The sequence below is a fragment of the Girardinichthys multiradiatus genome, chromosome 6, assembly GCF_021462225.1.
Source record: "Girardinichthys multiradiatus isolate DD_20200921_A chromosome 6, DD_fGirMul_XY1, whole genome shotgun sequence".
In the NCBI taxonomy this organism is placed as follows: domain Eukaryota; kingdom Metazoa; phylum Chordata; class Actinopteri; order Cyprinodontiformes; family Goodeidae; genus Girardinichthys; species Girardinichthys multiradiatus.
In genome coordinates, this window is record NC_061799.1 from 43,735,937 (window position 1) to 43,751,392 (window position 15,456).

At 40.0% G+C, this 15,456-nt stretch overlaps 1 protein-coding gene across 2 annotated transcripts in view; it reads left to right on the forward strand.

The window, feature by feature from the left end:
• Nucleotides 1-15,189, forward strand: part of adcy8 (adenylate cyclase 8 (brain)) — a 138,700-nt gene extending 123,511 nt beyond the window's left edge. For both annotated transcript variants that reach the window (XM_047369014.1, XM_047369015.1), the window contains 5 exons: nt 326-484; nt 10,338-10,484; nt 11,196-11,288; nt 12,501-12,615; nt 13,471-15,189. In XM_047369014.1, the coding sequence (XP_047224970.1) occupies nt 326-484; nt 10,338-10,484; nt 11,196-11,288; nt 12,501-12,615; nt 13,471-13,970 (1,014 nt within the window). In that variant the 3' untranslated portion in view covers nt 13,971-15,189. The remainder of the gene's footprint in view (nt 1-325; nt 485-10,337; nt 10,485-11,195; nt 11,289-12,500; nt 12,616-13,470) is intronic.
• Nucleotides 15,190-15,456: the final 267 nt, after the last annotated feature.

A 15,456-nucleotide genomic window follows, 5' to 3' on the forward strand; every position in this document is an offset into this window, starting at 1 on the left:
TTGCTTTTTAATTTTACACAATTTATTTTCCAAATGTTTGGCCTGTGCAGCTTGGACTCTGTTATGAAGTTTTTCTATGTAAGACAGTTAATTCTCTGTAGAACAAAGCTCTCAAATTTATTGTAGATGATTTTTTTCATTACTTGCTTTTCTTGTGATGCTAAAAGCACTTTTTCACCTAATATTTTATCTCAAACTTTACGGATTTTGGGTTTCAATTTAGTCAGCTCAAGTGTTTATGGTTTCAAACCTAACTGATCGCGAAGCAAGAAAGACCAGACAGAATGTGTGATATATTGTCTTTCCTTTATGTTTTTGTCTTCAGCTAGAGTACACGGCCCGGCTGGACTTTCTGTGGCGTGTCCAGGCTAAAGAGGAGATCAACGAGATGAAGGAGCTGCGAGAACACAATGAGAACATGCTGAGGAACATCCTGCCCAGCCACGTGGCCCGGCACTTCCTGGAGAAGGACCGAGACAACGAGGTCTGAACAAAAAACTAAAAACAAAGAAGTGGCTTAGTCAAGCAACCTGACTCAACTGGAAAAAGTTAAATATTCAGAAGCATTTGGCTCTCTGTGAGATGTTCTGGAGGAAATGAATAAAGGCTTATAACTTTAATCAAATCCCCTTTATGCCTTGCCTTTGCTACTCAGGTTTGCACATCAAGCAGTTTGTAAAAACAACCAATTAAAAAGCCCACAGAAATATGAATATTAATATTCAACCTGCCCTAATTTCCATTACTAACACTTCCAGCTTTTTACTCTTAAATCTTCACATGTAGCACGGTTTTGAACAGCTTATGTGCTGTTTTGAAAGTTTAGCCTGTATTTTGTTTTGGTCTCACAACAGTATCTGAACCAGGTTGAGCTCTGGACTTTGACTGGGCCATTTCGCTGTAGATTTGCTGCTGTGTTTGGGATCATTGTAATAATGATGACCCGGTTCGGTATAAGCTTCAGCTGTGAGACAGATGTCATATACCATCAAGCTTTTTCTTTACTTCTCTGAGCTGTACACACACTGACCTTGTGGGGACATTTGGTAGAACATCCCCTTCTTGGAAGATGTTCAGTTCTTAACCCCTCCCAGATTGATGTGGTCGTTGCAATCTGCCAAAGTTCCTGCCTTTCCAGAGTTGGCCATGCTGATGATCAGTGAATAAATGCCATTAATTAGCCACACCTGGCTGTTAGTTTCCCTCCTAATTCCTCTGGAATCAGCAGGAGCGTACTTAGTTTTTTTCACCCAGCCTTCTTGCAGTTTGACTTCATCCTTGTTTAATAGTAATATCATTTTTGTATTGTTTGTACATATGTTACATGCAGCAGTGTCTGCATGTCAGTCAGCATGTCTACATGGACATAAGTGTTCGGAATAATGGGCCAGTCGGAATATTCTGATTTGATTTGGTTCACTCGGAGAGAAATTGTATTCCAAATATGAGGGGAGATTTACGCCGATCCACAATCCAAACCGTGCCCTGTGCCCCTTTCTCACTGGCTCTTTTTAGGCAGCGTGGCTCCACTCCGCTGAGTCTCGCTCCACTCGACACAGAACCTGTTGTGTTTCCATGGACCCACTGACCGCTGGAGGTATGAGTTAAGCCCCGCCTCCAGCCATCAGGGCACTGTGCAGTGCTGCTATTAACGTTACTCTGCGACAATGTCACATTAAAGTAATCTGCTTGAAAGGATAAAAAATAATTAAATAGAAAACAAAAACAGAATAAAAATACAAATAATGCTTTTAATTTGTTTTTTTCAAGCCAAACATGTTTGAAACCGAAGACATTTTGCTCATGTAAACATGGCTAGTGAATCCTTCTCCTCCTGGGGCTTTTGCTGCTGTTAGGTTTCTACAGCCAGGAGGGTACAACTGATTCCTCTTTGCCATTGACAAGCAGAGTATACAGCATGGAGAGGAGCTGGTTTCATGGCCATTTGTCAGCATGTTTGCTGCATGAGCTTGGTGAAGCCTTGGTTTGTTCAGGTTTGTCTACTGCTTTGAGTTGTGAATCAAAGGGAAGGTTGGTTGTTAGAAATCTAGTCTTGGTGTTTCTGGTCTGGTTTGTGACTGAGCAACGTGGCTCTGGAAGTGGAAAGGAAGGTTAAGTGTTGTTTTGTGGATCCCTTTAAGATCATGGTGTTTTCTGTTTCTAGGTGCTGGAGGTTAGCCTATTATGTCCTGATACTAAAACCTTTGCATTGAAATGAAATTTTTGTTTTTTACTGTGAGTGCATTTACAGTTTTCATATTTTCACTGAAGAACGCCAGCAGCCACACAGAACTATTGGTTCTGAAACCCTTTGTCTTGTTTAACCTCCCACTTCCACATGGACTATGAGCCAAACATCATCAGCATTTTAATAATAAATCAGCTACAGTGGGTCAATGCTGAAGCAGCCAGAATGTCTAAATGTCAACATTTAGGCTCATTGAACTGAAAATGGGCGATACTCTGTCACTATTTGTGTAAAGCCGCACCTTTTCTTCAACATTTGCACACCTCACCTTGTTGCTGCTAAATTCATTCAACTCTTTTCCCTCAGCTCATTGAATTTGCTGAGCTTTGGTTTATGCCGCCTGCAGAGAACCGTCTGTATAATTGCTTTTCAAAGACTGAACGGAGCGAGGAGAGAGAATTGTTGGGGCGGTTCACCAAGGCGGAAAACTTTGCTGTGGTTTGATGTTAATAACATGTTGTCAGTGAGCAGCAGAGAGCACATTGAGTTGTATCTCGGTGATTAAGCTGCCCCCAAATCTGCAAGGAGACAAACTTGACAGACTTTGTTTCTGTTCATCTCTGCGGCCTTGTTGCCTTTAATTGATTGATGATGATTGAAAAGAGCAGTTCTGTAGTTGTTTAAAGTACATAATAAAGTACATAATAAATCCTTCGGCAAATCTGTTACTACTCCAGCCTTATTGACACCTTTGGTAAGGATGCATAAAAAGCTTTTCAGAGAATATGAGTGAAAATACAAAACTTTCTTTCACTCATTGTTAATGGTTGAGGGAAGCTATTTATTAGCAATGTTGTTTTCTCTTTGTAAATCATAAAGACAACATTAACTATACTAAAAAGGCCCTGATCAAACATTTACATAACCTGGTTCTTCAGCCTGTGCATAGCATGGCAAAGTGTCTGTGGATGAGATACTTTTTTCTCTCCAATGGTGGAACTGAGCATTCTTCTCAGCAAAAAACATCTCCAGTTCCTGTAAATTATTTGGCTGTCTTTGTGACCTGCATGTTTCACAAAGTTGTTCAGACTCTCTGAGGTCAGGAGACTCAGATGGTCTCTCCAGAATCTTCCCTTTTTCCTCCTGTAGCCAATGACAGATGGACCCGGTCTTGTGTTTCAGATCATTGTCATGGTGGAACGTCTAAGTACTTCTGATGTGAGGCTTTCAGGCCAATGAGTGCAAAGTGTCCTCTCTGATTTTCCAATAACGTGCTGCATCTATCTTGGTGTCAGTTTGGATCAACTTCCTGGTGCCTTCCCAGATCAGACATCCCTGAACCATCAGTGATCCATTTCAGCGTTTCGCAGTTGGAACGATGTACTTTTCTACTGAGGACATGTTAAATCCTGTCTAAATGTAGTGTTAATGGTTGGGGGCATACAAGTTCAGTGTTGGTCTCCCTACCATAAATAACTGAGTTCCAGATGTTTTAAAATTAGCCACTGCTCTGTTTGGCGTAGCTACAACAATAAATGTAATTTATCCAGTGGGGGAAAAATTTTATGTTAAGAAATATTTTTGAGAAAAATCAATGGCGCCATAATTATTGCCACCCCTGCCAATTCCTACATTCCTACCTGCTTTGTAAATTCATAACAGGATCTGAGAAGGGTTAATTAGCAGCCCATGACTGAGGTATAAATATGGTACATTACTGTGCAAAAGGTTTTGGCAGGTGTGAAAAAAAAATGCTTTAAACAAAGAATGCTTGCAAAGATGGAAGTGTTAATCATTTATTTTTTATCAATCAACAAAATGCAGTGAATGAACAAAAGAGAAATCTAAATCAAATCAATATTTGGTGTGACCACCATTTGCCTTCAAAACACCATCCATTCTTCTAGGTAGACTTGCACACAGGTTTTGAAGGAACTCGGCTGGTAGGTTGTTCCAAACATCTTGGAGAACTAACCACAGATCTTCTGTGGATGTAGGCTCCCTCAAATCCTTCTGTCTCGTCATGTCATCCCAGACCCACTCCATGATGTTGAGATCAGGGCTCTGTGGGGGCCATACCATCACTTCCACTAATTCTTCTTCTTCTTTACGCTGAAGATAGTTCTTAATGATTCTGGCTGTATGTTTAGGTTTGCTCAATTAGCATTTTGTAAATTGATAAAAATTAACAATCATTTATATTTCGGTAAGCATTCTTTATTTACAGCATTTTATCACACCTGCCTAACACTTTTGCACTGTACTGTATAGCACAGGCCTGTTTCTCAAAGTTATTCTTGAAGATGGGAAAGACAAGTGAACCTGCAGATGTATTCTGATCTATATAAGTCATGAAATGGGCTAAACAAAGCAGGTTCGGTCTAAACCTTTGACAGAAAAAGCGATAATTAACCTGCTTAAAATAACTGGAACTGTGACAGGGCTGGATGAGGAACCACGTTTATTTTTCCATCACAGACAGTCAGCAGGTTGGTAAGGAAGGTGAAAATCTAGTCACTGTTAATTGCTGTAAATAGTCCCATCTAGGGGTCACCAAGTCGCCATTACAACCATTAGATCATGACTGGAACTCTGTGTTTTAGCCAGATTACACTAAGAATGATCTTGCAACAAACACCCCAGTTTGGTGTGGTGTGTATCGAAGAATAAAGTTTGCCAAAAACGTTTTTATGCCTACTCTTAAGCACTGTTGTGGATGTGTGAGGCTGTGGGCCTGTTTCTCTTCCAAAGACCAGGGCAACCTTGCACAAGAGCATAGCATCATGAACTCCTTGAAATACAAAGGCAATAGAAATCTGGTGGTGTCAACCAGTAAACTGAAAATAGGTCATCTATGAATCTTTTTGTAAAGGTCATAAACATATGACCGGATCTGCACAGAAAACAGGTTAACCACACATAAAATCCACCCTCTTCCATGACCTTCTCAGTCTTCAGACCTAATGAAAACCTTTGGTCTAAGCTGAAGGGTAGATGGCACCAGAGAGGACCCAGGACCATCTATTCAATTCAATTCAGTTTATTTATATAGTGCCAATTAACAACACATGTTGTCTCAAGGCACTTCACAAAAGTCAGGTTCATACATTCCAATTAATCCTAACCATTGAACAGTGCAGTTAGATTCAGTTATTTATTCAAATTGGATAAAAAGTTTTTTCTGTCTAAGGAAACCCAGCAGATTGCATCCAGTCAGTGACTTGCAGCATTCCCTCCTCCTGGATGAGCATGTAGAGACAGTGGACAATCACTGGCGTTGACTTTGCAGCAATCCCTCATACTGAGCATGCATGTAGTGACAGTGGAGAGGAAAAACTCCCTTTTAACAGGAAGAAACCTCCAGCAGAACCAGAACCAGGCTCAGTGTGAGCGGCCATCTGCCACGACCGACTGGGAGTTTGAGAGAACAGAGCAGAGACACAAAGAGAACAAAGAAGCACTGATCCAGGAGTACTTTCTATGGGAAGGAAAAGTAAATGTTAATGGATGTAGCTCCTTTAGTCGTTTCATCTAGAAAGAAACAACAGATAAACTCTGAGCCAGTTTTCAAGGTTAGAGTCTGAAAGAGAGCACATAGAGTTAGTGACAGTAGAAGCTCAGTCAGTAGCCATGTCTAGGAGAGAGAAAGGGTTAAACACTGAAAGACAGGGCTATGTGGATCATCTGTAGAAGGTGAGCATTAAGTTGTTACCAGCAGAAGCTTGGTCGATTCCCCTCTCCAGAAAGGTGTCACAGGTAGATACAGAGCCAGGCCAGGTGTAGCTTCTAGGAAGAGAAAAGAGGGAGAACAAAGTTAAAAACTGAAATAACAGGAAATAATGCAAAATTGGAGAGTAGTGTGAGAATGTAGCGAAGAGGGTGAAAGTGGTTATTATGTCCTCCAGCAGCCTAAGCCTATAGCAGCATAACTACAGAGATAACTCAGGATAAACTAAGCCACTCTAACTATAAGCTTTATTAAAAAGGAAAGTTTTAAGCCTTGTCTTAAAAGTAGACAGGGTGTCTGCCTCACGGACTAAAACTGGGAGCTGGTTCCACAGGAGAGGAGCCTGATAACTAAAGGATCTGCCTCCCATTCTACTTCTAGAGACTCTAGGAACCACCAGTAAACCTGCAGGCTGAGAACAAAGTGCTCTGTTAGGAACATATGGACCAATCAGATCTCTGATGTATGATGGAGCTAGATCATTAAGGGCTTTATATGTGAGGAGGAGAATTTTAAATTCTATTCTGGATTTAACATGCTCCAACCTTTTGAAAGGTGCTGTCCCAATTGGCCAAAGAGGACTGAACAAAGGTTTAGCTTATTTTTAGCCAATGATTTTGTTACACAAGCTTTGAAGTAAAAGATATTCCTTAATGTGGGATTTTTTCAAATTTTTACCAGCGGTGCAAATAATTATGGGATGGACTTTATGAATCTAATGGCCAACAGATCTAAAGCTACAATATTTCATTCTGGAACAAAGCTGAAAAATAACAGCTATTAATAGGACTGATGAGAATTATTAAACTAAGGCATCTCATTTGAGTAGTTTCCCTTTAATGAGCTGCCAGCAGCTGAGATGAATGTTTTTAGGCAAAGCTCCACCTACTAAATGTGGATGGTGAAGCTTTTCTTCACCTTCAAATGAGAAAATTATATGCCCAGGTAATCCCCAGATACAAAAGCTTCATTATTTTAGATTCTAAACTCTGTAGCAAGTGATTTTTGGCAGGGAAGATGGTAAAGTTGCTGTGTTGACCTCAGGTGACCTTCTCTCCGACTTCTCCAGCCTCCTTCCCAAACAAAGGTCGAGCTTCTTCTGAATTGTGAATGTCAGAGGAGGAGAGCTGATCTTTTCTGCCCCATGGCCTGTTCCTCCTTATAAGGAACATGATTAAAAATGTATCCATCAGAAAACACTTTGGGTCCTAATCAGTTGTTACAATATTAATCAGGCAGTTTATTGTCCTGTGATTTTGGTTTCACAACACCAGACTTTATGTAGACAGATGAAGACAATATGAGAATGTCTGGGATTTAAGCTTCTGTTTTGCTTGAATTAAGACATTTGAGCAGAATATTGTGGCTAAACACTGTTTACTCAGTCATTTAATTAAGGTTGCTGCAACACAGTGACAACATTGAAGTCAGATCAGGGTTCTGATGTTTCAAAATGCTTTATTCAAATGAACTCTGCCTGTTGTTCTGGAGTTTTAAATCATCCCTTGTTTATTCTTTGCTTCCAAGCAGACAGTTTCTGGTAACCTTGATCAGTCGTTCTTCAGGTGTCTTTTAAAGTTGTTCTCAGGACTTTGGCAGTTTTTTCACTCATTTCCAGTCCAGTCCCTGATCATGACAGCATGGTGTTCACTTTGTTCCCAGATACTGAGGAGCAATCAACTGAAAGTCAAAGATAGACGTGTCAGGCTTCAAAAAATATCTAGCAGATAAACATCTAAAAGTTCCATCTTTAAAAAACATCCAGCAGAGACCTGACACATGATCCTCCAGCTGATCATCTTCTGTCAGCTACGTTTTTAGCTTTCAGCTCTTTAGGATTCACCTTGTTGGAGCTAAAATCTTTTCTGTTCTTGAACTGTTCTGTCTAAAAGAAAAACGAAACAAAATAGAGACTCACTGGGAAAATGGATGGTTACCACAATCAGCTTGGCCTTCAAAGACCGGACCAGTCTAGAACTCAGAAATTACATAGTCTTCCAATCAGAGAATGCACAATTTGTAAGCACTACCAGGTCTACCAGCTAACCACAACCCTCTTTGGTGTGGAAATTATCACTGGGGGAAAGAAAGCTCAAAGTATTGTTAGTTTTATGTGAGGTAAAGCTACACCAGGTGTTCCAAACCGCCTATTTAAATCCACCAGGACCGTGCACACTGACTACCAACAACTGGTTCAATCATTTTATTACTTAATAATCAAAAAGGCTTTCCAGGATATTTTCTTTGAAATAATAATAAGCAATCAAGTCTAGTTTGTCCAACGATGAGTTTTCAGGATCTCTGTAGCACCAAGTTTAGGCCTTTTTGTTAGTTTTCATGTTATGTTGTAGTCTCCAAGAGGTGTATATATATATTTATATATGTAAAGGTGTGGAGAAAATCAAAGGTGGGAATCTAGAGGTCCACAAACTCCTGGTTTCTTTATAAAGAATCATTAAACAGGCCATAATTTCCTCTCAGATTGTTGAAACTCAAGCTGTAAGCATCCTCAGGACCACCGGACCGCCCCATCTGCAGTGCACCATTATTACAGATCCAGTTATGGATCTGATTCATGATCTGCTTGTTTCTCCAAGAGGAAAGATTGACTATCCTGATGTTTAATTTGATTTAGCAGATTTGCTTCGTTGGGAAAGTTATTTATGTTGTCCTGGTATAATGCTGAACAGAAAAATATGTGCATGCAATAACTGTCCCTTTTTTCAGCAACTGCTCTCACACACAGTGTGACGTCACCTCTGCTCCTATATAAAAACAATGGCCACTCTCTGCAGGAAGGCTGAGAAAATATAGTGAGCAATGTTCATTTATATTCTTTAAGAAACAATAAAATGACAAATATGTTATTAGCAGGTTAGAGCTGATATTGACCACAAGTCTCTGATGGATGGATCCCTGAAACAAATAGTTCTTATTCAATTCAATTCAATTCAAAAATACTTTATTAATCCCAAAGGGAAATTAAATTATGACATGCTCCTGGTACAAAGATGTCATAGATCCAACTTATAAATTGGTCCTTTGTGACATTGTCCATTGTATGTTGACATGCTTTGATAAGTAGTTAAAACAAGCCTGATTTGCATTTGTTGCCACTCAGTTAAAATACATAACTCTGCAAACTGAAGAATGATAACACTCTAAAGTCAGAACAGAAACCTAATGATAAGCACAAAGGACTTTGCAAACACTTGGTCATTGGTTTTACTATGGCTTTTCCCCAATATGCATGCTGCCTTCGAAAAAATATCCAACACCCAGAGTTAAACGTATAAAAGAGGCTTCGGTTACAGGAATGAACCCCAGATGAACCTTAAAATGCTGACTGACATACTCCAAAAGCATCGCAGCAGAAGACCAAGAAATTAAATTAATTCAACTTTAACCAAGTTTCCCTTTGAAGTTTGGACATTTGACTGAGCTCATTAGGCGTTATAATGTCACTGAGGATGCTCCATTCAGGTCAGGGGCTCATTTTCACAAGTGTGTAATTACATTAGGAATCAGGGTAGCCTGCGGACAGATGCAGCTTCTCTTGAATTGTTAACTTGAAATGTTGAACTGTGGCTGGACATTATGTTTATCACCCTATTATTACAATCCTACCATAATGACATGATGAATTACTGTATGTGACATTTGGGATGTGAGGAGTTGCTGCTTCATGTCTGCAGACCTGCTGTCCTGCTTTTGTGACGAGGAAACATTTCCCCCTGATGGATGACAAAATGTATTGCACTATTCCATTTAGTAGTGCATCTCAGATTCCATGTTGCAGTGATTTCGAGGAGGTTGCTCTTCTTTTTTATGTCACCAGAACGACTAAATACTCCCTTTATTCATGTAAGGATTTAACAAAAGTAATCTGAAATAATCTGCTCTTCACTTAAATGATTCTTAAATGATTACATGTACATTTATTATTTATTAAAGAGTCCACTGCTTTCATTAGATTCAGGAGGGCGGTCTGAAACATAAGGGTGTGCCTTAATGATAGTCTGGGTCAAAACATATCGGCAATTGCTCCCATTCTTCTCATCTACGTATCTACACAGCATTTTAGCACAAACACCTCCAACCCTCCACCAACCTCAGGGTGGTGGAAGATTGTAGACTTGACCTTGATTCCCAGACACGGGGCCTGAACATCTTGTAATTAATCCTCAGCCCCTTTGTGTAGCACGTTCTCCAGAGTGATAGTGTGGCCATCTGAGTCACCAACAGTACAACGATCATAAACCGAACTGCAAAGCTGCAACAGAATGGATGAAATAGAAAGGAATTGAAGTGTTAAAATGGCCCAGTCAAAGTCCAGATCTCAAACTGGTGTAAATGCGGTGGTGGGGATTAACTTGAACATGAAATGTCTCAATGATCTCTTTGTGTTGGGTGCCTCCTCAGGAACTGTACTCCCAGTCCTACGATGCTGTGGGTGTGATGTTTGCCTCCATCCCGGGCTTCGCAGACTTCTACTCCCAGACTGAGATGAACAACCAGGGAGTCGAGTGCCTGCGGCTCCTCAACGAAATCATTGCTGACTTTGATGAGGTGAGCGACAAACCCTAAAAAAGTTCCTAAGAATGTTTGGGAGGATCTACTTTAAAAATGCTAAAAGGGCTTAGCAAAGAACCCACACAAAGCAAAATCTGTTTTTAGATGTTTTAGAAGTTTAGGGCTAGACAGGGCTAGGTGCTCAATCATCTATGGAAACTTGGAATTGAACTATTGCTCCATGTAGAAAGCAGTCAGCTTTGACTCCATGATGCCATTAAAAACTGAAGTCAAGTTAAATATGTCTGTGATTCTGACAAATTTTCAGTTCCTTTTTGAAAATGTTTTGAGTTTAGAGGAACTTGGCTCGTGATGAACCTTCTCAACAAAGTCATCGTCCTTTAATGAGAGTGGAAACTTCAGGCCTCACTTTCAAACGTTTCCCTCCAAACAGACCAGCTCTGCTGAAATCAAATGGCCCAAAATCACACTGGTTGTTGTTAAAAGAGAATAATGACGGTATTTCCTGTGATGGCTGCCTTTAATATAAATTCAGTTTGCATAAATATGTTGTTGTTAGAATCCAGTTAAAATTAGATGAATTTACTGTCTTCTTCGTTATGTTTGGTTAGAAAAACCAGAGCTTGGCAGATTCTTTGTTTGTTGTTGTTGAACTAAATGGTCCAAAATAAGCCGGAATGTGTTTTTGTCTAACAGATTATGTTTTAGAATGATTTAAACTTAAATGAACATTGACTCTTGTTAAAGTTGCTCGGCGAGGACCGTTTCCAGGACATTGAGAAGATCAAGACGATCGGTAGCACCTACATGGCTGTCTCTGGTCTGTCACCTGAAAAACAGGTGAGCACCTGCAGGAATCATAAAAACTTAGCCACCTTTTTGAATGTCTCCCTGCTCCCTTCCCTTACCTAGCTGGTACATCTGCGGTTATCTACAAGGGACTTCCTGAGAACTCTGAGAATAATATAATATAGTCTGAGAAAGTACCCTCTAACTTCCAGAAAAGCACCTGTAAGCTCTGGTTAAGTACTCTACAGGTTTTCAGAAGCTATCCTTTTTTTCTGAAAAAGTTCTCTGTAGCCTCCATGAAGTGACTTATAAGCTCCAGGAAAGTAAACTGTAAGTCATTTTAAATTAGAGAAAACGTCCCCTACAAGTTCAGAGAAAGTACCCTGTAAATTCTTGGAAAGTGCACTGTAAACTCCAGGTAATAAGATGAACATACAAAAAACAAGATTTTATTCACCAATATTAGCATATATCTGGTCTAGAACAACACAGTGGTTCTTCACAAAGATACCTGAGGCGAAGCTAGAGACAGAAACGGATGTTCCGATCCAAAGACAACATCCTCTGTCTTATCTGAATTATACACTAACTAATCAGGGAATGTTCTAATTGAAAAGCACTGGGGAATGGTTTTTATCTCTTCCTACTCCATTTGGAGCATTTAGTTGTTTTATTATGTGTTAATGTCATGTTAATATTATTAGTATTATTATTTGTTTTTAATCTATTTATTCATTTACCAGATGAGCATTTCAGACATATTTAAAATAAATGAAACACAAAAAGTCATAATTACTGTAACTCGTTAGATTTGTTAGGGTTCATGGACAAACATAAACATTAATTATCAACAAAATAACTGAATTTTATTAATGTTTTTCAATAAATAAAAAAAGTGAAAACATGTGTTACTAGTAAAAAGAATGAGATCAAGTAATAAACCCTGAGGTACTCCAGAGCTAACTCTGGTGTGTGAGGAAAGTCTAACCTGTTGCTGAACATTTAACAAGTTCAAACTGACCAGAGACTCCTCCCATTCTGTTTAGGTCAAACAAACGTGATCAAGGCTGTGGATGACTTCGTGCGCATGTTGTGGATGCACACAGTTACATAGAAATGTCCACCTTATAGTGATTGCTGCTGTTCAACCCAACATTAACGCAGGATAATTAAACAGTGGTCCAGTTCATCTGATCTGTAAAACTTTCAGACTTCATGTCTGATGTCAGTATACTTCAGCCAACTCTCCTCTGATTCCCGCAGCAATGTGAAGATAAATGGGGTCACCTGTGTGCGTTGGCCGACTTCGCCATCGCCTTGAACGAGAGCATCCAGGAGATCAACAAGCACTCATTCAACAACTTCGAGCTGAGGATCGGTGAGAACTTTGTGTCGGAAGATTTGTTTCTCCTTCTGTTTTACATATTATGGGGCTAACCATTAAGTAATTTAGTAGTTGTTGGGAAACTTACCTCCTAAAACGACTTTGCCTGAAATTACTGATATGATCCTGTTTTTTTTTTTTTGGTAGAATGGACTTAATGCCAGAAAATTAAGAGTTAATCTTCTTTGGAGGAAAAATTTGAAACAATCAAAGAAGTCAGAAAATTCAAACATGATCAAATGAAACCTAAATCAACGTATCTATTTAATACACCTTACTTAGAAATGTCACATTGTTTCCGGTTTCAGCACATGTGGTTGTGTTGTAATCTGCATGTTTAATTACTATATATTATATGAGAAGCGTTGAGAAATGCTTCCATACAACCTAATGCACCTGTTTCACAGATATCTGTAACGTGGATTTACCTCAAATCAAAGGAATCTGTCCTGTAGTGTTTTTATATGAACGCCTGATGTTTATTTATTTATTTATTTCAGACAATGACAAACAACAGTAAATAAATAAATCAATTTCAGAAATGCTTATAACAAACAAACAAATATCCAAATACCATACAAAGAAGTGTTTGGTAAACATTAAATAAAATAAAATGTCCAGATCCAAATAAATTAAATTAACCTAAACACAAATATAAACCAGTAAAATAAAATTTTCCAGCAAGCAAATTTGTCAGTATATTTAACCTGAGATCTGACATTGATTATTAATTAATATAAATTGTCTGAAATGTTTGACTTGCTAACTGAAGGAATGAAACCTGGGTATTATTTTAAGTGTCAGTATATTCAAAACAATATCCCACAGTCACTTGTTTATCTCTCCCAGGAATGGCTCACGGTTCCGTGGTGGCAGGCGTGATCGGGGCAAAGAAACCGCAGTACGACATCTGGGGAAAGACGGTGAACTTGGCCAGCCGAATGGACAGCACCGGCGTGAGCGGGAAGATCCAGGTGCCCGAGGAGACCTACCAGATCCTGAAGGAGCGGGGCTTCGCCTTCGAGTACCGTGGTGAGATCTACGTAAAGGGCATCAGTGAGCAGGAGGGCAAAATCCGAACTCACTTCTTGCTGGGTCGGGTCCAGCCCAACCCGCTCATCCTGCAGCCGCGCAAAATCACCGGCCAGTACTCGCTGGCGGCCGTGGTGCTCGGCCTGGTGCAGTCGCTCAACAGGCAGAAGCAGAAGCAGATTCTCAACGAGAACAACAACTCGGGCATCATGAAAGCCCACCACCACTACAACCGAAGGACGTTGTTAGCGCCCGGTGGGGCCGAGGTGGGCGGGGGCCATCATGCTGAAGCTCCTGATAAGACTGATTTGTCCTGAAGCGCAGAGCGGAGTTTTGGGTCCACACTGATTCCTTAGAGGCAGGACTGCTCCGAGGTCAGAAATCTTGTCTGCGGCTGAGTTAAACCTTGGTGGGTGAAGCATCACAAAGATTCTCAAGTTCTTGCTACAAACAGATTCGGAAAATAACATTATCATTGCTAAAATATGAACATTTAACATTGTTTTCCGTGGCTGCTTGTTTTACTTAGACCAGCTTATGTCATTTAGGGCTTTTCCGAGTCATGGGGAAGAAGATGGTTTCTGTCAGAGTCAGTACTTTCATGAGAGAAAGTAAGTCCGTTAGGAAGAAATAGCAGCCAGGTCATGTTGATAAGGAGCATACATTTAATGATCATCAGTGTGAGTAGGTCAATAAAACCAAGAACTTTGGCCGTTTACAGGTTTGAGTTAACCCAATGCAAACCCAGAATTTCAGAGAAAGAAAATAATCAATGTGCTGTAATGGCCCAGTGTGCAAAAACAAATGCCTGCATGACCTGCAGCTGTTACATTCAGACAGAAAATATCGACTGTGGGTTATTGCTGCTAAAAGCTACAAGCTGTAGAATCAGGGGTTTAGTTTTTGTCACGACTGTATTGACAGAGATGGATACTTTATTTTCCCCATGACTTTATCTGATGTTTTCAGTTGAATCAAATGAATGTAAGCTCATGTTTATCTCTGGTTCATTAAAGTATCTGTTATCCTGATACAAAGGACAGTTTGAACATCTGGTAGCGGTTCTTTTCATGAATGTCATGTAAAACTGAACGTCACTCAAATGTTTTCACCTTTTTAATTTACCATACTGTAGAAGCGCCACCCACTTAGGTTTAATCCAACCAGTGAGGTTTGTTCTTCATCATGAGCAGTTCAGCTTTTTAGGAATGTATGTAGAACTGAAACTCTACTTTGGAGAAGGAGGTGGTGGCGATGCCGTGGAGTGGATGGATCAGTGGAAGGACTGGACCTTGCCATTGCGCTCCATTTCCATCCTCCGTCTTCTGTTCACGTTCTTTTGGACAGATTATCTGGGACCGTCCCGACCAACATTCCTGCTGTCCATTCCCCTTTTATCTCACCCTGCCTCAGACCCATTCACACCTGAAACCCCGACCCCCTCTCCCTCCCAGACCTTCGCCTGGTGTCAATGTTTCTTTTTTGTATTTCTTTTATATATGGAACACAATAAAAATGGGTCTAATTTTTATAGAACAACATGTCTGGTTGTTTTGTTTTTTTAGTTCTTTCATTCATGCAAGAGATAAATAGGGCAAATAAACTTGAGTATTCATTAGGTACAATTGGTGGAGGCTTCTTCAATGCTCCTGTAACGAGCTAGCCCTATGAGCCTGTGAGCAAACATCGTTAACACCATCTCTGGCTCATAACAATCATACTTACTTTACCAGACAGAGTCACAGGCTTCCAGCAACTGAACAGCGTTTGGTAGGACCAACTTCACTATGACAACAAATATGT